The 21,739-nt window shown below is 53.5% G+C and overlaps 3 protein-coding genes across 6 annotated transcripts in view; 2 read left to right on the forward strand and 1 right to left on the reverse strand.

Annotated features, from left to right (window-relative positions):
- The first annotated feature begins 969 nt into the window (after positions 1–969).
- On the forward strand, positions 970–3,871 carry TSLIG3C (tRNA splicing ligase complex subunit 3C). 2 transcript variants are annotated; one of them, XM_028090608.2, is made up of 8 exons: positions 970–1,044; positions 1,163–1,311; positions 1,391–1,525; positions 1,943–2,148; positions 2,552–2,707; positions 2,798–2,914; positions 3,251–3,418; positions 3,529–3,871. In XM_028090608.2, the coding sequence occupies exons 1-8, from the start codon at positions 980–982 to the stop codon at positions 3,670–3,672; spliced, it is 1,140 nt and encodes a 379-aa protein (XP_027946409.1). In that variant the 5' UTR covers positions 970–979; the 3' UTR covers positions 3,673–3,871. The 2 variants fall into 2 exon arrangements, with proteins under 2 accessions (XP_027946409.1, XP_027946410.1); XM_028090609.2 differs by having other exon boundaries at positions 2,630–2,707.
- On the reverse strand, positions 3,842–17,412 carry RASGRP4 (RAS guanyl releasing protein 4). Of its 3 annotated transcripts, XM_028090607.2 has the most exons (17): positions 17,255–17,412; positions 14,445–14,629; positions 13,921–14,026; positions 13,731–13,793; positions 12,972–13,103; positions 12,718–12,871; positions 11,340–11,513; positions 9,973–10,089; positions 8,878–9,153; positions 7,738–7,818; positions 7,558–7,662; positions 7,304–7,422; positions 7,045–7,189; positions 6,212–6,248; positions 5,973–6,107; positions 5,741–5,853; positions 3,842–5,250 (listed from the first exon to the last, which is right to left on the reverse strand). In XM_028090607.2, the coding sequence occupies exons 1-17, from the start codon at positions 17,275–17,277 to the stop codon at positions 5,194–5,196; spliced, it is 2,022 nt and encodes a 673-aa protein (XP_027946408.2). In that variant the 5' UTR covers positions 17,278–17,412; the 3' UTR covers positions 3,842–5,193. The 3 variants fall into 3 exon arrangements, with proteins under 3 accessions (XP_027946408.2, XP_087883716.1, XP_087883717.1); XM_088027590.1 differs by lacking the exon at positions 7,738–7,818; XM_088027591.1 differs by lacking the exons at positions 13,731–13,793; positions 13,921–14,026; positions 17,255–17,412 and having other exon boundaries at positions 14,445–14,544.
- Positions 17,413–21,642: 4,230 nt separating this feature from the next.
- Positions 21,643–21,739, forward strand: part of RYR1 (ryanodine receptor 1) — a 108,446-nt gene continuing 108,349 nt past the window's right edge. The window contains exon 1 of the mRNA XM_088026936.1: positions 21,643–21,680. Within this exon, the coding sequence (XP_087883062.1) occupies positions 21,643–21,680 (38 nt within the window). The remainder of the gene's footprint in view (positions 21,681–21,739) is intronic.

Here is a 21,739-nt window from a genome sequence, read left to right on the forward strand (position 1 = left end):
GATTATCTTAACAACAGCAACCAAAACAGTAGCAGTACTAACAGTGGTAATAGGTTAAGTGATTAAAAGCATCGACTTTGGAATCATGTGAATTTGAGTCCTGGCACCACCACACATTCACTCTGACTTATCCTGTCTGAACCTCCGTTTCTCCTCCCTAAACCGGATCTAAGATACTTAGCCTAGTAGCACACACAAAATGATCAATATATATTAACTGAGTACCCCTATATGTCTACTAAACACTTACAGGACTCTCAACCTCACAGCTCTTAAAAAGTACGTTTTATCCCCATTATACAGACACGAAGCAATTTGGCAGGGACACAGAGGTGGTGAGTGGTGGAGTCAAGTCCTAACCCTTGTTTGTCTAACTCCCACGGTGCACTCTCTTAATCACGACAGTGTATTGCACCTGCTCCCTCTCCAAGGCCTAGGGGGAAAGAGGGGTGAAGGCCCAACTGGTGCGTTGCGATCGATGAGGACTGGTGTGTGTAAGGGGGCGAGCCGGGCTTCCTGAGGCCCTGACGTAATTCCAACGCTATGCTGGAAAGGAGGAAGTAAGTTTCTGCATTTGGAGCGGAGTTGGGAGAACAACACTTGGTCTAGGGTGCTTCAAGAGCGAAGGGCATCTGAGGGAGGCTGAGACAAAGAAAACCCAGTTTCTAAGTCGCAGCAATAGCGACACCCGCTGGCCTGTCGCGACAGCTAGGATCCTGAACGCACGGGCCGGATTTACAGAGCCGGGGCTTTTCCCCGGTCTGGACCGGGTTATGCGAACCGCAGCGCTCTAGCTCTCCGCGCCGGAGGACCTGGGGGCGGGTTCTGCTGCCTCCTGCACCAATCGGGGCGCCGAAGGCCCTTAGGGGCTGATTGGTCGCCGCCGCCGCAGGGCGCCGACCGCGCACGCCGCTCCTGGGGCGGGGCCTCCCGCCGGCCGGCAGGGGGCGCGCGCGCCGGGAGAAGAGACGACACTTTCATGGAGGGGGCGGAGGCGGAAGCGCGGGAGGGGGACGCTGTGGCCCGGGACCTGCTGGCCTTGGGGTAAGGGGAACGGGGTGTGGCTGGGGGAGGGGGCGGGGGTGCAGGAAGGGACAGGTTTGCCCTCAGAAATTGCTATTGGCCTTCCCAACCCCCTCCCGCTGCCTCGGCCCCGCCACAGGTATGAGGGCTTCTCGGGGGCGCCGTCGCTGGGCACCTCGTGTCCAGACTTCAGGGCGCTGTGCGCGCGGCTGGCGGCGGAGCTGGCGACTCTGGGCGCCCTGGAGCGGGAGCGAGGGGAGAGCGCGGAGGCTCTGAGAGCCGACGACGGTACGTGTGGAGCGGGCGGCCCGGAGGGGTGGGGCTGCGGGGGTCGCCACCGCGCCCTGACTTCTCCGGCCTTCTGCAGGCCCCGGCGCCGAGGAAGAATTCCTGCGACAGTTGGCCGGCCTGCTGCAGGAGTTGCACTGCCCAGACCGCGCGCTCTGCGGCGGCGATGGCGCGGCGGCGCTGCGGGAGCCCGGCGCGTGCCTGCTCCTGCTGCGTGAGCCCGGGATGCGGAAGTGGGCGAGGCTACGGCCTCCAGAGGGGCGGGCTCAGCATATTTAAGTGGAGCCAGGGTTCGCCCCCCCCCCGGGGGGCGTGGTCAGAATTGAGGCGCGCGAGAGGGTTCGAGGTGGGTGGGGTTCGAATTTGGACGTGAGTGTCTTGAAGTTCAGGTGGGTTGGATTTGATGTAGCCGGACAGGTGGTCCCTATTAGGTGGGGTTCGAAGTCCGAGCAGGGGACTGGGTCTCAAAGTGGGTGGAGCTTATCCTGGAGGTAGAGCCACGGTTCTAGGTGGGCGGAACTAGAAGGCCGGAGTATTGGAAGCCTGGAGGTTTTGAAGCCGATGGAGCTTTTTGACCCGGGTGGGTGGGGTGGCAGCCCTCCTTGATTGCAACGCTCCCTTTCCCTTATAGGCTTTCTCTGCTCGGAGCTCCAGGCTGCCCGCCTCCTCCGTTTGTACCCCCGGCTGGATCCCAGCCCCGCACCGCCCTGTGGAGAAGGGGAAGAGGAGGGAGCTGGCATGGTCCAGGAACTGATCCTTACCCTCCAAGCTCTGGGGCTGCCCAGACCCACGCCTGGGACCGCCGCCAGCCGGCTGCTGTGGGAGTTGCATGACAAGGTAGAGAGCTGGAGTCCTTTCCGCACCGGGGCCACCCCACTTTCCTTGTAGGGAGAGAGTCCTTTTTTTTTTTCTTTCAAAGATTTTATTTATTTATTTGACAGAAAGAGAGAGCACAAGTAGGCAGAGAGGCAGGCAGAGGGAGAGGGAGAAGCAGGCTCCCCGCTGAGCAGGGAGCCCGACGCGGGGCTCGATCCCAGGACTCTGGGATCATGACCTGAACCCCCAAGACCCTGGGATCATGACCTGAGCCGAAAGCAGCCGCTTAACCAACTGAGCCACCCAGGCGCCCCAGGGGGAGAGTCCATTCTCCAAAAGCGGCTCTGGCCCGAGTGCCCCAGGCACGGGGATGTTGTTCTAGAGCTGTGACCACCATTCTTGATTCCGAGGCCTGGGTCCTCAGGGCCATGGGGGAACTGGAATCCACGGAGAGTACATCTGGTTTCTGCCCGGTCAACCTCAGACTCCCTTCTCCCGTCAGATCTCTGAGCTGCTGCCTTCCCTGCCCCCAGGGTTCCTGCAGCCCCTCCTCAGCTTCCCGCTGGACGCACCCAGATGGGTAAGACTATGTATGACTGTTGGCAAACAGCATCCTCCCCGGAGATGGGAGTGAGGGGGACCCCTGGCATGACTGAGACCTTTTCCCCAGGAGGCATTGGACTCTCTGTGCCAAAGGCTGGGAGATCAGTACTGCTGCCGCCGCTGCCTGCTCCTGAAACGCCTGGACCTCACAACATCTTCTTTCCACTGGAGTGATCGGGCGGAGGTGTGGGAAAAGGACTTGGGCAGGAGCAGGGAGGCCCAGTTGTGGGGGTTACCACTACAGGAAGGAACAACGAGGGCAAGGAATATGACCTTACAGCAGATTCTTAGAATCTTGTAAGGTTTGGGGTTCTAGAATTTCAGGGCCTCGAGGGCATTCTAGAATCTAGAGGTCCAGGGCATTCTAGAATTCCTAGCTCTGAGCTGGGAGTCTCTCCAGAGCTATAGCTCTTATTTAGAGATGCGGGAGGTGAGGCCCTAAGTGGAGAGAGAGATGCTTCAAGAGGACAGATCCCACCTGGAGGGCTCTTGGCCACCTTCTCCATGCCCCTCTCCCCAGGCCCAAGGAGAAGCCATGAAGGCAGTGCTGATCCCAATTCGAGAGGCTCTGACCCCAGAATCAGATGTCTCTGTTGCACACGTCCTGGCTGCCCGAGCAGACCTGTCTCGTCTTGTCCCAGCCACCAGCAAGGCTGCCCGCCGAGGGACCTGCTGTGCCATCAACAAGGTGGGCGCCTGGGAGTGGGGAAGGGCCCCTACATCCTTGGCCTTCAAACTTGGCTCTCTGGTCCCCTTGTTCATTTTTCTTCCTGACACGCAAGTCTGATCAACTCTCAGGTGCTTATGGGCAACGTGCCAGACCGGGGGGGCCGTCCAAATGAGCTGGAGGCTCCCATGCCCAGCTGGCAGAGCAGAAGAGAGGATGGAGGTGGGCGGAAGGCAGGCCGCCAGAACTGGGGTCGCAAGAAGAAGAAGAAGTAAAGGGGGACTGGTGGTTTGGGGAGGTCCTCTGTGACATGCTAATGCCATTGGTAATCCTTGGGGAGTCACTTTGGGTTTCTCTTGGTATCTGGCTCCCAGGCCCCACATCCCCTGCTCCTAAGGTCCCAAATGTCCTCCCACCATCCACCACTCAACAACAAGGACCATGTTCTCTGGAAAATAAATTTAATTTATGACAGCTATAGGACCTATCTCTGGGGGGGGGGCAGGTCAGGGGTGCTCAGGTTTGTGGAGGGGTAAGGGTGTCTTTGTCCCCTGGGTCTCAACAGACCCCTGTTGCTCTGACCCTCATAGTCCTCTGCTCTTTAGCAACACATCATTCCCTTCCTGTGGGCACAGGGAAGGAGACATGCAGGCATTGGACAAAGAGTTCTCAGGTACCCACCATGTGCTAGCCCTGTTCTTGGCACTAGGGATACAGCAGTGAAAACATATAGATCATAAAACCCCTGCTCTTCTGGAGTTGACAGTTTCTGGTGAAGAGGAGCAGACATTCAACAAGATAAATAGATAAAAAGTATAGTTTGTTAGATGGGTAAATGACTTTGGAGAAAAACAAGGCAGAGCAGGACTAGGGGGTGGATTGCAACTTTGAGTATGGTCAGAGGGGCCTCCCTGAGAAGGCGACATTAGACCTAAGTCCCAAAGAGGGAGACATGTGGGCCTCCCTGAGAAGGCGACATTAGACCTAAGTCCCAAAGAGGGAGACATGTGGGCCTCTGGAAGAGCATTCTGGGCAGAGGGAACTGCCAGTGCAAAGGCCCTGAGGTAGGCAATATTTTTGGCATGTTCAGGGACCATAGAGGCCAGTGTAGCTGAAGCAGGATGAGTAAGGGGGTGAGTGGTGGTAGGTGAGGTCAGAGAGGTGACGGAAACAGATTGTGGGAGGTGGGCTGCAGTGAGGATTCCGGCTTTTCCCCTGGGTGAGAGGGAGGCATAGAAGGGCCCTGAGCAGGGGAGAGACTCAGGTGTTCACAGGCTCCCTGTTCCACCCCTACTTTAGCCTTCTGTCCTGTCTCTGGAACCCCAGAGTTAGGAACATAAGTGCCCAGCCTATCCCCTCCCCGGCCTGACCCGTGCTGTCAGTGTAGCGTACTGGTGAGGAGCTTCCATCTCAGAGGCAGACAGAGGGCCTTGGACTTGAGTCCTGCCTCCAACACTTAGGGGCTCTGCCACCTTGGAGAGCAGCTTAACCTCCCTGGGCCTCAGCTTCCTCGTCTGTGAAATGGGGATGTAAGGAGTTGGTGGGATGATACTTAAGTCTAGACATACCCAACATGAAATCGCACAGATAACAAAGTTCGGGGAAATGGGAGTACAGGTTGTGGCCACTCTGAGGCAAAGGAAGAAAATAACTTTCCGAGTAAGAGATGATGAACTCTTCCCCGAAGGCGGTGTGGATGGGAAGGCGGAGGTGCCTTTGGGGGTCCTGCTGGAGGCCGAATCACAGGACTTGGGACTGACTCTGGGGGAGGTGAGAGACAACAGACCAAGCAGGGTCTAGGAATTCAGCTTGGAGGACTGGGCGGGCGGTGAGGCCGTCGTTGGGAGGGGCACCTGGAAGGAGGAAGACACTGGGTCACGTGGGGAGGATGTGGCGTCTAGGAGTCCGAGCACTGCCAGGGGCAGAGCCTCACCCAGACTTTGTTTAGTAGATGAATGAAAATGCCTCTGGATGTTCTGGTTTTTTAATTCAATCCAAAGGTCTCTACCTTTGAACAGTAAAATTTACTCCACTGACACCAGTTACAGCTCCTGATGTATTTGGTCTTGTCCTTGCCATTTTCTTCTTTTTCCTTTTTTCTCCTTAAAATTCCTTTTCTGTTCTACTATTGGCTGCCCCCCTTCCCACTCCAGTGTATTGAAAATTTTATTTTTCTATCAATGTTACAAACTAACCAGGGTCTGTACCCTCCTGCCCACACAATTGAGGACTCTTGCACCTTTTTACTTCCCTATGCTTTCCCAAATCTGCCCGGGTTCCCCCAAGCAAATGGCCTGGACTCCCCTGTATCCCCAGTTGATGGTGGGGGGCCGTTCGCCTTACCGTCTCTGGTTCCCAGGAAGGGTGTGGGGGCTCTGTCTGGGTCCAAGCATGGCAAAGGTGGCACCCTGTCTCAGGTTCCAGGGATAGTGTGTAGGAGAGATTGTCTTCCAAGCCTGTTTGTGGGGTGATAGATGAGAGGGATGTGGGTATGATGGAAAGGGCCTCATGACCTTGGACTTTTATCCCCATCCATCAGGCCCCCTTCCCAGGACTGCCACACCCTGGGTCTTACCACAGCTGGCGTGGGGAACCGGTATGGGTGGGACGGGGGCTCCGGGGGGGCTCATGTCGCCCTTGGCCCCTGGCCTCTTTTTACACTCCACCTTCACACGGTCCCTGCAGTGTTTGTGGCAACACAGCCCACAGTCTAGGAGAAGGTCAGCAGTTAGTGGTCAGAGGCCCAGCCTGCGCCCCGCCTTCATCCGGCCTGTAGGTGCTGGACTCCCTCCCTACCACCAAGGCCTCACTCACCCCGACAGCGGTAGCCTTGCTTGGTGACACCCCAGAGCTGGGAAGAGAAAGCAGAATTGGTGACGTAGGCTAGGGGAGAGAAGGCTGTGGATGGGGCTGGGGTTGGTCTCCGGGAGTGTAGAAACCATCTGGTTTGGGAAATCCTCAAGGCTGGAGGCTTAAGTGGGAACTAAAGGAGTCTGGGGTTATTGTAAGTTTGGGGAATCATCTAGGATGTTAGAATTAGACACAATCTGGAATTAACGAACTGTAAATTCTATGGGCAGGGATTGTATCCGTTGTGCGTTCTGCTGTGTGCCCCTCTCCCCAGCCCTCAAGTCTAGAACAACCTGGCGCACTGGAGGTATTCTTTGAATAGGAAGTGAATGAAAAAGTGGGTTTGGGAAGTGATCCAAGGTTCGTGAATTAGTCTTGGTTTGGAGATTGAGAGATCTGTCCATTATCCAGAGTTTGAGGATGCCTTGAATTTGAAAAGTATCCAGGGTTTGAATTATCTGGAGTCTAAAGACTTGGAAATGGATTCTGTTTGGAGATAATCCACCCAGGTTTGTAGATTAGGGTTTTGGATATCCATAGTTTGGCAGTGATCCAGGATGCAGATCATTTGGGATTTGGGCACTATCTAGATTCTGGGCATAGCCAGTGTTTCGGGTTTATATGGGATGTGGGGATGATTTGAGACTAGGGGATTTTCTGGAATTTGGTGATCATCTGGGGCTTGGGGACTGGGAGCCCTCCAGGGCAGGGCTGGCCTTCTGAACCCAGGCTGTGAGGAGTCAGGACTCGGGACTCTCCAGGGGAGATGGGCCCTGATAGAGGGGCAGGGTGCTCACAAAACCACTGCAGCTATCACAGAAGGTGGGCTTGCGGAAGGTGACCTCCTGGAAGTTGTGCAGGAAGGCCAGGCCCAGCTTGGAGCAGATGGCACTGGCCTGGAGCAGGTAGCCCGTCAGCTCTTCTCGGCTGTAGGAGCCATTCCTAGGGGCAGAGATTACACCTTAGTGTGAATGGCCCCTTTCTCCCAGGAGTCCTGGCAGCCCCAGCATCCTCCCATCCTCCTCTTTGGGGGACCTAGAAGTCAGGAGTACTTACCCCTGGTGGGGGGGTGGGTGAAGCCCATGGCAGGCGAAGGGGAAATTGCCTGAGAGTCGCTCAAAGTCCTCCTGAGAGATGGTTCCTCGGCCTTCAGGGTCATAATTCTTGAACACAGACTTCAGAGGAGTATGGGAAGGAGAGAGTAAGGCCAAACCATGATCATCAAGGTCTTAGATCTCCTCTGGGTCAGGACTGTACAGATACATTCCTTCCTGGCGCCCCCAGTGGCCAGGCCACAGTCCCCTCCTTACCTCCACCAGCAGCTCCACGTGCCGACCCAGGGTGGCCCTGTCGGGCTTGGGTGTCACGCCAGAGGCCCACTCCACCACCAGGGGTGCTTTGAAGGGGGAGGGTGGCTGGGGCAGGGACAGAGGGGCACAGTTAGTGCATGGGCTTGGGCTGGTGGGCAGGGGTCAGGGGTCAGTTCTCACCAGACTCTTGGGACAGCGGGGCTCGCGGGCGTAAGAAAGCTCATAGATCTCATCCTCTGTGTAGAAGAGATCCAGGGAAAGCTGGGGGATGGGGGGGGAGGGCGTTACAGATTCTCACCTCCATCCTCCTACCTACAGCCTGCGCCCTCCCCACTTTCATCCTCCTTCCAAAGCCCCTCTTCTCTGGGGACTCCTAGGCTCCTCTCTCCCACCGAACCGCCATTCCGTCTCCACACCCCCGTTCCCTAGTCCAGAAATGCCATCTTCTCACGGAGGCTTTTTTTTTTTTTTTGGGTCCTATTTAAAATGGTAAACCCCTATTACTTTCCTTGCTGGTTTCTACTTTAGTTTTCACTATTAGCACTTATCCTCCAAGAGACCATATGATTTATTCATTTACTTTGTTTTATTGGCTGTCTCCCCTACTGGGAAGTCAGCCCCACAAGAACAGCAGTTTTTTTTTTCCTGACGCGCTGACTGCTGTGAGCCTAAGTGCCTAAAGTAGTGTCTGGCTCACAGCAGGTGCTCGATAAATATTTGGGCTCGATGGCCTTCTAGAATCAGCAAAGCACAGAGCCTTGGGCACCAATCATCTTAGGGCAAGGCCAGCTTCACAGGCAGGCCCCACACTTGGAAGGGCCCTACTTCATTTAATGCCCTGCTGTCACCGTCTTGAAATTATGAAGAATTTTGAACAAGGAGCCCCACATTTTCATTTTGCACGGGGCACTGTGAATTATGTAGCTGGCCCTGTCTTGGGGTCCGAAAATCAGTCTTAGACTCCATGGCCTTTAGAATCCCAGTCTCTCTCAATTTCTAGCTCCATGGGCAGGGCAGGAGGATACATATATAAAATTATATTATATAAATAGCATACAGCCAGAACCCCACACTCCCAGTGTGAGGATGTAGTGTGGTGGTTAACATATGTTAACACACAGGTTCTGAGGCTGACCTGCTTGGGTTCAAATCTGGGTTTTACTGCTGTGGGACAGCAGACCAGTGACTTCACCTTGTGGGCCTCAGTTTCCCAATCTGTAGAATGGGCACGACAAGGATGCGGATCCCCCTGCACCCAGGACCCCAAATCTCTACAGCCTGCAGGTTCAGTCCCCGGGCACCCCGGGCAGGGCGGCTCACCGTGAGCAGGTGCAGCAGGTCCTCGCTGGCGCTGCACGGCGGGTGCTGCCTCTGGAGGGCCGCCAGCTCCTGCAGCCGCAGGTAGAGGCTGTTGAGTTTGGGTAGGTGCAGGCGGCCATCAGGCAACCTGTCGGGCTGTGCCTCGTGCAGGGACACCAGGTCTTTGAGGTGCACGCCCAGTACGGGCAGCCGGAAGCCCGTGCATTCAGCCCAGGTGCGGCGGTAGCGCGCGTAGTTGTTATGGGCAGCAAGCAGCTCAGACAGCTCTAGCAGGGCCTGTGCGTGAGGGCATATTATGGGGAGTGGGGAATGTTATGGGGGAGGCCATGTCTGCTCCCTTAGTCTCCTGGAGGGGGTATCCTGGCAGCCTCCCGTTTGGGTTCCGGACTCCCAGGGGCCCAGTGGCATTTTGGACATCGACCTAAGCCCCTCCATGTCCCACATTGGCCTCAGCATCCCCCCAAACTGCTCTTCCTTTTGGGTCCCCATCTCAGGAAAGCTCCATATCCCCCATTCCCCAGGCTAGAGTGATTTTTTTCCAAAACTGAAATCTGATTATGGGTGCTGGCATCATTACCAAACCTTTCCTAGCTCCCCATTGCCCTTTGGATAAAGCCCAGACACCTTAGTTCGGCCTGCAAGTCTCAACAGGATCTTCCCTTGGGCATCTCCAGCCTAATTTCCAGCCAGATTCTGACTTCACACACTGGACTCATGAATAACTCACTCTCCCCATACACTTCCCAGGACAGTCCTAACCTGTGCTCTTCCCATGGGTGGCCTAAATTTGGTGTCCTTAGGGGCATCATTTCAGTCCCCACCTGGTTCTCTGCTACCATCTCTCTGATCTGTCTTCCTCCAGTCCTGCTCAGGACTGGAAACAGAGAGGGGAGAGGGGTCAGCATGATGCGTGCATGGTTGAAGAGGCAGGAAGAAAGGCAGAGGACAGTCTGGGGTTCTGTCCCATTTGGAGGAGCAAGGTCTCCAGGTGGCTCCAGGGCCCCTGGGTAGGAATGGAGGGGATGGGGAAAAAGTATGTGGGGAGGTTCAGGATAATTGACTGCTGGAACTTTGGGGAGAATAGTGGGGGTTCACCTTGGTGCTGTCAGGGCTCAGGTGGGCATGGGAGTCCTTGAGTCTGGAGATGGCACTGTGACACAGGCCCCCCGTGACGGCCATCAGTGTGTTGAAATTCTGGAGCTGGTGGAGCCTCTAGGAAGGGAGGGTGATACAGAGATGGTGGTTATCACATGCAGGATAGGCAAAATGGGGTTCCCATGACTGCATCCCAGTTGAATTGTGGTGTCAGGCATGTGTGGGTATGGGCCACTGTGAGTGTCAGGTGAGAGGTGTCAGGCAGGAGTGGGTGTGTCAGGAAGGAGTGGGCTGCAAGCAGGTATATGGACATTACATGGGGGGGTCAGGCAGGTGATAGACTGATGTGAGGTCAGAAAAAAGGCCGGGGGTGGGTAGTCAGGCGAGTGTGAGGAGTTAGGTTTGGGGACTAGACAGGTGTGGGGGATTCAGACAGATGTCAGGTGACAGGCACCTGGGGGTCAGACTGCTCTGAGAGTCAGGTGAAGGGAGACGGCCTGGGCTCTGGGCCGGAGTTAGGAGCCGGGCAGAGGTGAATGGGGCCAGAGGGAAATGGAAGGGTTGGCAGGACAAGAGAGACAAGTGTGGGGTCAGCAGGGCATTGGGGGCAACTGCCTCATCCTCCCCTTTTTCAAGTTTGCCGGGCAGAGGTTGCTGTGGGGCGGGGGAGGAGCCAGAGAGGAATGGGAGACACTCTGACCGGGAGACCCCTGGGCGGACACTGGAACTTTTAAGTCCGCGGGGGCCGCACAGGCTACGAGGAAGGGCGTGGCCTGCGAGGAAGTACGCAAAGGGGCGTGGCCACGGCGGGGGAAGGAGGCTCCCTTTTCTCCAGAAAGGAGGGAAGGTATCTGTTTAGGGAAGGGGAAGAGAGAGGTTGTGACACAGTGGGGCTGGGCCAGGGAGAGACCTGACGTGATGGGGAGGGAGGCATGCAGCCTGTCCCGAAGGGACGGCTGGGGTCTAGAGACTGAGGTAGAGGGTGATGCAAGCGTGGGGGCCTGCCAGAGACGCTTTCGCCGCCCTGTGAACAGAATATTCGGGCTTAGGGCTTGGGAGACGGGTCAAGAGGGGATGTCGTCAACAGCTACGTCTAGGACCAATTGGAGGGCCAGGGCGGGTTCAGCGTGGTAGTATCAAGGCCAAGGAAGAAGTGCAGTCGCAGTCCTGGGTTAAAACCTCTGGACCAGGACCTCGGGGGCGAAGTCGGGGTGGGCGTGATGCGAAGGGGGCGGGCCCAGGGTGTGGATGACGTCACCGCCGGGGCTGGTCAGCTGTGGCGAGGGCCTGGCAGCTGGACCGGGTGGGGGGTGGGGGTCAGATAGCTGCGCGCGGCGGTTCCCTCAGCCCCTCGGGGCGGGCCTCACCTGTGCCACCTGGATGAACTTGTCCAGAACCTGCGCGCGCTGTGCCGGCCCGGGACGGCTCAGCACCATGACCTGCACCCAGCGGGACACGCTGTTGCTGAGCCCTACGGATCCCTCCAGGGCCGGGCAGCCCCGCACGGAGCCCTGCAAAACGTAGCCCCGCAGGTCCTGGGGCTGGGGGTGAGGTGGGCGTCAGGGTGGGCAGTGGCGCTTCTGCCTTGCCCTCACACGCCCATCCCCCTAGCAGTTGTGACCTCTGAGGCCCTAGTCTGGCTGTCACATGTCCTTGACGTCACCGTGGCCCTCTCCCTCTGAAGAGAAATATTTAAATAAAGTCAGGCGCTGTTCTGAGCCCTCTGTCCTATTAACCAGTTTAATCCTCACATCAACTCTACTGAGTGAATACCATACTATATTATTCGCATTTTAGAGATGAGGCCGTTGAGGCACAGAGAGGATAATTTGCCCAGGGTCACACAGGTGTGAACCCAGTCTATTGCTCATAACTGTATACCTGACTGGTATACAGTCAGCAAAAGGAAGGATGGCAAAGAAGGCACGAAAGCAGTTTCTCTTTGTTCTGCTCAAGGGGTCAACATTCCATACCTACACGTACTGCACCTTGTGTGCGTGTGTGAACAATCAGGAAATTTTCACACTAAGGAACCGGCCTTCCCTTGAAGTGGTGGTAGCAATAGCTAATACTTATATATAGGTTGAAGCATATGAAATTATCATTTGGGTAGGTAAAATATGGAATTTCAAGTCCTTCTACCAGGTAGTATTCACTCTGGAGCTGACACTGAACCTATAAGGCAGGAAATGTTAAATTCCCCTTTTTACAGATAATGGAACTGAGACACAGTGAACTTAAATGCTTCTTGAATAAATGAATAATTAATAAAATATTTTGAGCGCTTACTATGTGCCAGACACTGTGACAAGCATTTCTTTTTTTAAAGTAGGCTCCACACCCAATGTGGGGCTCGAACTCACGACCCTGATATCAAGACCTGAGATCAAGAGTCAGATGCTCAACCGACTGAGCCACCCAGGTGCCCCCTGACAAGTATTTTTAAGTGGGCATATTAATTTAATTCTCCCAACCCTCTAATGAAGTATTATGACCTCCATTTTATAAATGAGAAATCTGAGTCCCAGAGAGGTTGAGAATCTAATTCAAAGTTACACAGATAAGGAAGGGCTGATGGATTTGAACCCAGGGGTTCTGTCCTCAGCCAGCTTAACTCATTTTCCCGAGCTTTCTAGGACCCACGTTTGAGAGTTTGAGATCCCTGCCTAATGTAGGGGTCATCTGAGTCTTGCCAGGCTCCACCCCACTCCCAGCCATTCCCAGCTGGGGGAAGGGAGTCCTCACCGTGATGGCCTGGAAGGACCGGAACTCCAGATAAGTGAGATGCTGAGCCAGCTCCCCCGTCTCCAGGTGGTCGAAAAGCAAGGACACTTTGCGCTTTTTGCCTAGGCCTGGGCTGTTCATGGGGGGTGGGGGGCCAGGGCCACCTGGGCTCAGCCTGGGGGCAAAGAGGGGCAGGGTATGGGAGGGGTACAGGGTGGAGGATGTGGGGGTGAGGAGGGGGATGGGAGAATGGGGGTGGAGAGTGACTGACTCACAGGTTGGAGGAGTCTCCCAGGCTCCTCTGGGCAGAGTTGCCCTCCTGCTCCACAGTGGCCCAGAAGCGACCTATAACCTCTTCTAACTGAGGCTCTTGGTGTACCGTCTCAGGGTGTTGGGTCAGCCAGTATCTGAGGGTGGTTTAGAGATGGTGGGATGAGGCTGGGGGTGGGGAAGTTCTCTAAAAGGGGTCTCTTGGGCTGAGGAATCTCTAGGTACTGAACTAGGGGTCTTTGAAAGGTCAGGGTTGGAGAGGCACCAGCCTGGGGCTCTCTCTAGGAATAGAACTGGGGGCCTCTAACCACAGGCTGGGGAATCAATGGGAGATAAACTGGGGGGATCTCTTGGAGGTAGAATTGCTAGGAAGCAGGATAGTGGGGGGCGGGTCTCAAGAACTAAGCTGGGGCCTCTGAGGGGTGAGACGTTTGGGCAACAAGGTGAGGGGGATCTTAAAAGTAAGGCCAGGGCATGTGGGGGGCTGGGGAATCAGAGCTGGAGGTCTCTGAGCATCAGCTAGGAGAGGGTCTCTAGGATCTGGTCATGGATCTCTAAGAGGTAAGGGTTCTAAGGAGCAGAACTGGGAGGGTCCTGGGAACGAAACCAAAACCAAGGCTGTCTCAGAAGTGGTATTTGGGGGAGCAGGGCTTGGTGGGCCTGTGAGGAATGAGTCTGGGGAATCTCTGGGAGGTGTTTTTTGGGGGTAGGGAATAGGATGGGGGTCTTGGGTCATGGGAGTAGAGGTCTGGGCCCAGCCCTACCTGACCAGGTGACAGATCTGCAGCCGCCTCTGCTCTTGTGTGTTCCCTGTGGCCTCCTGGTACTTGAGTTCTGGTCAAGGCTCTGATATCCAGCATGCCAGACCTGCCTGTTCACCCTGTCCCCATTTCCCAGACTCTCACGTCTCTGCCCTCTACCCTCCACCCCCTGCTCATGGCCCTGGGAGGATATAAGGTCAGCAGACGGGCAGCGAGGTGGGCAGAAGGCAGCACCCAGCTGTGCATGGCCAGTACCATGTTGAGAATGTGGTCCCCACGGCGCAGGCTGCCAGCTGAGTCTGGGGGGTGGGAGAAGGGGACTCTGTGTCGGAATGGCTCCCGGGCAAGAGACTGCACGGTCTCCAGAGCCCGTTGGATTGGCTGGTTCAAACTCCAGCTCTACCTGTTTCTCCCTGCATGAACTAGGGCAAGCAACTTGGCCTCCTGAGGGTGTCTCGGTTTCCTTGTCTGTACTGGGCATAGACCACAGCACCTGGCAAGTCATGGTGTAGATGGAAATAGCATCACACCTCCTCCCCCTCCGCATCTCAGGAAAAGAAATGCACATGTTTCTCTTATCCTGAATGTCGTGATTGAGATTCATTCCACACAGCCTTGCTACCATTTTATACGCCCCACCCCCAAACAGGCCTAGAGAGAGGTGGCTGCTTTACCACCTTAGGACTAGGGAGGCTGGTCAGGGAAAGGGACACTCACCGAAGGACTGAATGCATTTCTCCAGCAGTTCGTCTTCACTGCAGTCGCCCTCGTTCAGCATGCCCAAAGCCATGGAAGCCATGACCTTGCTGATTTCCCGGGGGCTGGGGCACGTCTTGTGGCGCCGGGCCTGTCGGGGCCGGCTCCGGCCCCCTGTCTTTCCTGGGCATTCCTGGTGGGACTTCCTATGGGCACACCCCCCAGGGAATCATGGGAACCCCGTCCTTCGGACAGACCCCCAGAATTCTTGACTCCAAAACCCCAAGGCATCATGGAAGAAAACCCCTGGAGTATTTCAGATCATGGGAACCTTCTCCTACAGGTAAACTCAAAGCGTTACTCCTGCCCCCTTCAGGAATCAGGGGAAAAGACTCTTAAGACCACCCTGAACCCCCAGAAAATCATGGAGAAGAAGACCCCCAGGATTACTAAGGACCCTCCAGGGAATCATAAGAACTCCTTCCTCCAGGCATTGACCCCAAACTCCCCTTGCCTGTAAAGTCCCAAGGCATTATGGAGAGACTTTCTGTCGGCAGAACCCTGGGATGACTCTTGACCTCCCAGGGAATCAAGGGAGAAGACCACTGCGCCCCCATCCCTCCTACTCCTGCTCCCCCAGTCATTCCTGTCCTTCTCAGGTTCTGCCTTCAGGGAGATTCCTCAGAATTCCCCCTCTGCCCTCCAGTGCTGGTCCTTTCTTCCCCCAGCCCTCATGAAAGCAGCAGACTGCTGAGATTCTATCTGTCCCTCCTCCCTGAGCTGGACCCCCTACTACAGTGACAGGCCCCTCCCCCAAGCCAGTATTTTGGCAGGACCTGAGTCTTAGCCACCAGCCTGAGCCCCTAGGTTTGGAGAGAAGATATGGGTGCAAAGTGGCCTCACCAGGGCTCTTCAGAGCTGGGCAGGGTCCCTGGGGTGAGGCAGCTTCAAGGAAAGTTTAAAAATAACCCTCGCTCTGCCTTGTGCCTCCCTGAGGCTCGTGGTCCAGTTGGGGAAAAGGGTAATGGAGAGACAGGGATGGTGGAGGAAGGAGAGAGCTGAATGGGCTTGGCTTCCACAAGGGTGGAAATGGGATTAGAGAAATTTCTGTTGGCTGTGTGACTTTGTGCTAGTCACTTAATGTCTCTGGGCTTCAGTTTCCCCACATGAAAAATGAGAATCATCCTTAGACCTTCCCTAGGAATTTATTATGAACATTCAGTGCCTTGCTCTTCAAAAGTGCTAAATAAAGGACTTAGTTTGGAGCACCTGGGTGGCTTAGTCAGTTAAGCATCTGCCTTTGGGCTCAGGTCATGATCTCAGGGTCCTGGGATCGAGCCCCACATGGAGCCTGCTCAGTGGGGAGTCTGCTTCTCCCTCTCCTTTTGCCCCTTCACCCACTCATGCATGCACTCTCTCTGTCTCAAATAAATAAATAAAATCTTTAAAAAAATAAATAAGGGACTTAGTTTGCTCAGGCTGTTCAGTGGCCAGAGAAGGGAAAGTTGAACTTGGGATACAGAGAAAGTGATGGGGCAAACTAGAAGCCAGGCCTGGGGTACGGAGTGAAAGCAGAAGTGGGGAGACCCTCATCACAAGGGCACTGCCATGTCCTGGCGCATCCTAAGGATTCAGGGGATCAGTCCTGAGTGTTCTTGAGCTGGCATTTACTGAGTACTGAATATATGCTGGGCAGAGGCCTGAGCACCTGTCTAGTTCAGTGGTTTTCAAAGCATGGTCCAACTGATACCACCAGCATCACCTGGAAACTCAATAGAAATACAAATTCTCAGGTCCCACCAGAGACCTACAGAATCAGAAACTTTGGAGGTGGGGCCCAGCCATCTGTGTGTGTGTGTTTTAAGATTTTTTACTTTTAAGTAATCTCTGTCCCCATCGTGGGGCTCGAACTCACAACCCTGAGATCAAGAGTCTCCTGCTCCACCTACTGAGCCAGCCAGGCGCCCCGACAGTCTGGGTTTTACAAGCCCTCCAGGTGGTTCCGATGCATGCTCAAGCTTAAGAACCACTGGTCTAGACTGTCTCACTGAGGACTTCCTGGCCCCTCTGAGGAGGGGCTGTGATTATTCTATTAACAGAGGAAGAAACTGGGGCACAGAGCAATTAAGTAACTTACCTAAGGTCGCACAGCCAGAAAAATGAGGCAGCCAGGTCTCCACCACTAAACTGCTGGGTATTATGGGGAGGGGACCCCTTTGCCCATCAGAGACATGCCAGAGGAGGCTGGAGGAGCGACCCAGGCTAGGGACCCAGCCACCATCGCCCCGGTGAGGACAGGAAAGCAAGCTGGTCCAGGTCATGGGAAGCCTGTTCCAGAAGCTGCGAGGCCCTTACCTGTGGACCATCTGCTTTCCGTAGTGCCTGGAGCGGCCAGGAGGGGTTTAAGAAGCAGGAGAGCTGCCCTGCCCTGTGTCACACTCCCCTCCCCCGGGGCAGGGCCCTGCAGGAGCCTGGAGTTTCCAGTCCAGGGGCAGGGGGCAGCAAGGGAGCGACCGTGATGGGACACCAGGAGGAGCCCAGGGAGGACAGAGACACCCAATCTAGGGAGCAAGGAGAAGTGGGGGCGGGGCAGAAGGGGATACAGAGCAGCTGAAACTCCAGACAGTGAGGACGAGCCCCAGATGCTCAAACACACAGCCCCAGCCCTAGCAGCTCTGGACTCCCTGAAGTACCGTTCATCTGGAGCCCCCTGCTCCTGCCCTTGGAACCCAACCCTCTGCCGGCAGCCTTAGTACTCCCCAGCCTTCCCACGCAGCCAGAGGCCCAGGGGCTTAGGGCGCTGCCGGTCTCCTTGGGGAGGGTCCTCTCACCTCTTGCTGTCTTTCCTGTTCATGTTTCCTGGTGGGGGGAGGGGGTCTTGCAAGAGTCTGGCTCAGTTCTTCCCCCCCACCAAGTGTCCAGCTTCTTAGCCCCTTGGGAGCTTGGGCCTCCTCTGTGCTTGGGAAGGAAAGAGGAACTGCCCCTCCCCACCCAGCCCCAGGCCAGGGGGAAGGAAGAGGCTGGGGAGAGACCAAAGGTCCCCCCTCCCCCACATGGGGATCCCTTCAGGCTGAGGTTTCCGGTGCTGCAGGCCCCCACCCCCAGTCGCCCAGCGGGCTCTCTATCTCCCCGATCTTTCGGTCTCTAGACCCGTGATTCTCTGTTCTGTCACTGCTGTACTTCAACGAGAGCAGGTTTTGTTTGTTTTTTTTTTTAATATGCCTATTATGACACATTTATGTAAAAACGTGTACTCAGAAAGTCTATATTTCTATAAGGATATATTCATGTATCTAATACACAGAGGTTTGAATGGAAAGTCACAAGACATAATACTTTGTATATTTCTTCTTATTATTTCTTTTATTCCTGGTTTCATTTTAAGAATAACCATTTGTATCCCAGAAAACATTTTCATTTTATTATATTTGTTGTAACAAACCCTTATGTAGTGCTTACTGTATACCACAGAGTGTTCTAAGAGCTTTTAAAATATTAACTCATTTCATCATCACACAATCGTAAAGACTGTTCTCTTACTGTGAAAAACATCATAGATGGAGGTAAACTCTCTGGGGGCCCCTTTCCCCCTTAGGCAGGGGTGACCAATATCACATATTGTTGGGTTTCATTTGATCTGTAGGCTGTGCGTTTGTTTAGGTACATAAATACATGCTCAAAGAAATGCAGACTTTTCTTTTGAGTTTGTGTGCTTTTTTTTCTTTTCCTTAAATGTGTCATGCTTGTCATTTGTAAATTGATGACCAAAAACACGAATCCTAAGTGTTTAGGTTGATGAGTTGTGATAAACTGAGCGTATCTCCGCGTCAGTGACAAAATCGAGAAACGTTTCCATCCTGCCCAAACTCCCCTGCACAAGCCCCATCCCAGTCCTGCCTCCCAAAAGTTGCCCCTAGCCTGATTTCTTTTTATTTTTTTAAAAAGATTTTATTTATTTATATGAGACAGAATGAGAGAGAGAGCACATGAGAGGGGGGAGGGTCAGAGGGAGAAGCAGACCCCCTGCTGAGCAGGGAGCCCGATGCGGGACTCGATGCGGGACTCGATGCGGGACTCGATGCGGGACTCGATGCGGGACTCGATGCGGGACTCGATCCCGGGACTCGATCCCGGGACTCCACGATCATGACCCGAGCCGAAGGCAGTCGCCTAACCAACTGAGCCACCCAGGCACCCCAGCCACTAGCCTGATTTCTATCAGTGTAGTTTTGCCCAGGGTTTGAGTGGCTTATAAATGGAATAATTTATTGTGTCTGACTTCTTCCCCTTAATAATCATGTTTTCGTGATTCTTGCATATACTTGGTTGTAGTTATCCTTTCGGTTCCCACACCGCGTGACTATTCCACACTTTATTGAGCAGTTTTCCTGTAATGGACAGGTGAGTTGCTTCCAGTGTGGGGCTATTGTGAAGAAGGCTGCCTGTGAACCTTCTAGCCCTGGTCTTTGGCTGAACGTTTAAGTGTGCGGTCCTGTAGGTAGATACCAGGAGTGGAATAAATGGGTCATAGTAATTAATATGCCTCTGCCAAACCTAGGGTGTTAGTCAATTCAACCCAAGCTCTCATAGAAGTATATTTTTACTCCTTTCTTCTTTTCACTAAAAGAAGTCACCATGGATTTTTTTTTTTTTCCAAGCCAGAACATTTAGACAAGCACAGAGCTCATGCTGTGTAACTTTTCCATGACATGACCTACCGTATAGTCTCAGGCCCTCTCTCTCTCTTCCTCTCCCTGCCTCTTTACCCGTCCCTCCCCCGCACCAAGTCTCTGGTGGTGCTGTCCATGATGTGCTGTCTGTCTGTCTCTCAGCCCATCTCCCCAGCACCTGCATTTCACAAGGTGATGTAACACCACTGGCTGAGCCCAAGCTTGTGGTGTCTCCTCTCCCCCCACCTCCCCACCCCCACCCCCAGGACCCAGAGAAGCCTCAGGAAGGGAGGTCAGTACATGCGCCCCCCTGCAGGCCTGCAGGGGTGGTTACTACTCCCAGTAACACCATCAACCACAAAGGAAAAGGCTTCTGAAGCAAACTACAAAAACTTATAAGGCATGTGCATTTGTTAATATCAGAATAAAGATTTCTCTCAATGAGGACACCATGGGACAAATAGATGAGATGACAGAGTGGGAACAGGGATTTACAATGTCTAAAATCAACGAGAAATTAATCTTTAGAAGGGTGACAGGCACAACTGCAAATCAGCCAGAAAAAGAGACACCAATCCTGATAGAAAAATGGGCCAAGAGTGTGAGCAAATGACCAGGAAACCCCAAGTCTCTGATAGGTACCTGAGAGGATGCTGGACATTCTTGGTAACTGATCAAGGAAGTGCAAATTAAAACACCGGTGAGTCATCCCTTTGGTCTGGCAAAGGTTGGAAGTTGGAAAATGTCAAGTGGAGGTTGGGGATGTGGGGCCCTGGGAACTCTGATTCCCAAGGGCCACTTGGCATGACTTAGTCAAATTCAGTTAGCTGCTGGGTGTGTGTACCTGGACATTCGCTCCCAGTCCCGTAAAGGGACATATAAGGATCCTTCTATGAGCTGCAGGCAGCCTGGGTGTCACCCCAAGAGGAGAGTAGCCAGGAAGTCCTGCAAAGCCCCCACAAGCCCAGAACAGGTGTCCATAGAGCAACATAGATAGGTCTTAAAACACATCATGATGACTGATCAAAAAAAAAAAAAAAAGAAATGCTATTAATATCTTATGATATAATGCACAATGACACAGAATAATTGTTATACATAAAATTCCAAGGAAAAATGTAATATTTAATATGCAAGCATGTATGATATGTTGTATATAGATAAACATAGTTACATTGTATTGTGTGATTATATTAGCCTAAATACATAATTATATAATTATGCATTATAAAATTCAAGAATATGGTACAAACTCATATGTTGTATATGACAGTTGTATCAATATATCAGTATTTAAGTATATGACACATACCAACCTATTATACATTTGACATTTTTTAAGAAAAGATTTACTTGTTTATTTTAGAGAGAGAGTGAGCGAGCACAGGGAGGGGCAGAGGGAGAGAGAAACTTTAGCCGACTCCACACTAAGTACAGAGCCTGACATGGGGCTCCATCTCATGACCCTAAGATCATGACCTGAGCCGAAACCAAGAGCTGGAGGCTTAACTGACTGCACCACTCAGGCGCCCCTATACATTTAACATTTGATGTATAATTTTATTGGACTGCAAGATATTGTTTTATATAACTTAAGAGATACCATTACATGTTAATAATTTTAATATTATCAGTAAGTTACCTGTATCAATAAATTACCATATCATAGGCTCTAAAAGGTTTCCTCGTGACCCCTACCTCCAGCCCCATGTAGGGACTATTCTAAATTAGCCCAACTGACAGATGAGGAAACTGAGGCCCAGAGGCACAAAGTTGTATGACTGGCAGGAGGCCCAGGTATGTTTGGTGTCCTGCACTGGGCCTCCAAGCCTCACTGCGGCCTGTTTTAGGGAACTGCAGAGGCCGGTTGTCCAAGCTTCACAGCCACGCTCCCCAGAGCCGGTGGGGGACCCCGGGGAGCCAGTGTGCCTTCAGGCCATGGAGGGCCCTAAGCAAGAAAGCAAGAAGGAGCTGCTTACCCCTCTCAGATGTCTCCTGTTGACAAAACCCATGGAGCTTATCTGCATAAAGGGGTGGCCCAGCTAGTGGCCTTCAGTGGCTCAGGCAGTCCCTGGGGAGAAGGAGGGTTAGAACTCTGGTGGTGGGGCCGGGGGGGAGGGGCAGGGAGGAAGGTGGCCCTTAGGAATTGGGTTTTTGTTATAATTAGATTTTATTATATATCAAGACAATGCAGTGGAATGGGTAAGAACCCTAGCACTGGGTTCAGATCCCTTGCTCAGCCTCTGTGTGACCCCGGGCAAGTCACTCTACCTCACTGTCCTCAGCTTTCCTCATCTGTAAAATGGGCACCATAAATCTACTGATTTCACAAGATTGTTGTGAGAACTACATCATTCATTCCGGTCCTTAAAATTAAACATGGTAAGGACCATGCATTTTTATTTCCTCCTCTAAATAATGTGAATAATAGCAGGATTGTCCTGACAACTAAATGAGATGCAGTAAAAATATCTTTCTTTGGGGACTCAAATACAACAGGCACACAAAAGACGTCTGCTATGGCTATTATTCCTGCCTGAAAAGATACGATGATGATGATGATGATGATGATGATGATGATAATGATGTAAGCAACACTTAATAACATTTACTGGGTGCCTGGGTGGCTCAGTTGGTTAAGCGACT

Source organism: Eumetopias jubatus, unplaced genomic scaffold (assembly GCF_037043125.1).
Source record: "Eumetopias jubatus isolate StellerSeaLion01/CBP00866 unplaced genomic scaffold, mEumJub1_p1.0 scaffold_10, whole genome shotgun sequence".
NCBI classification, from domain to species: domain Eukaryota; kingdom Metazoa; phylum Chordata; class Mammalia; order Carnivora; family Otariidae; genus Eumetopias; species Eumetopias jubatus.

Bases quoted from the DNA above. Each gene is read 5' to 3' on its own strand.
- RASGRP4 (XM_028090607.2), bottom strand. From the start codon at position 17,277: ATGAACAGGAAAGACAGCAAGAG. The intron at 10,090-11,339 runs GTGAGGCCCGCC...CTCCCTTCCTAG, and splicing joins AGTTCATCCAGGTGGCACAG to AGGCTCCACCAGCTCCAGAA. The intron at 6,108-6,211 runs GTGAGTGAGGCC...ACCTTCTCCTAG, and splicing joins GCAAGGCTACCGCTGTCGGG to ACTGTGGGCTGTGTTGCCAC.
- TSLIG3C (XM_028090608.2), top strand. From the start codon at position 980: ATGGAGGGGGCGGAGGCGGAAGCGCGGGAGGGGGACGCTGTGGCCCGG. The intron at 2,149-2,551 runs GTAGAGAGCTGG...CTGGGTCCTCAG, and splicing joins TGTGGGAGTTGCATGACAAG to GGCCATGGGGGAACTGGAAT. The intron at 2,915-3,250 runs GTGTGGGAAAAG...CCCTCTCCCCAG, and splicing joins ACTGGAGTGATCGGGCGGAG to GCCCAAGGAGAAGCCATGAA.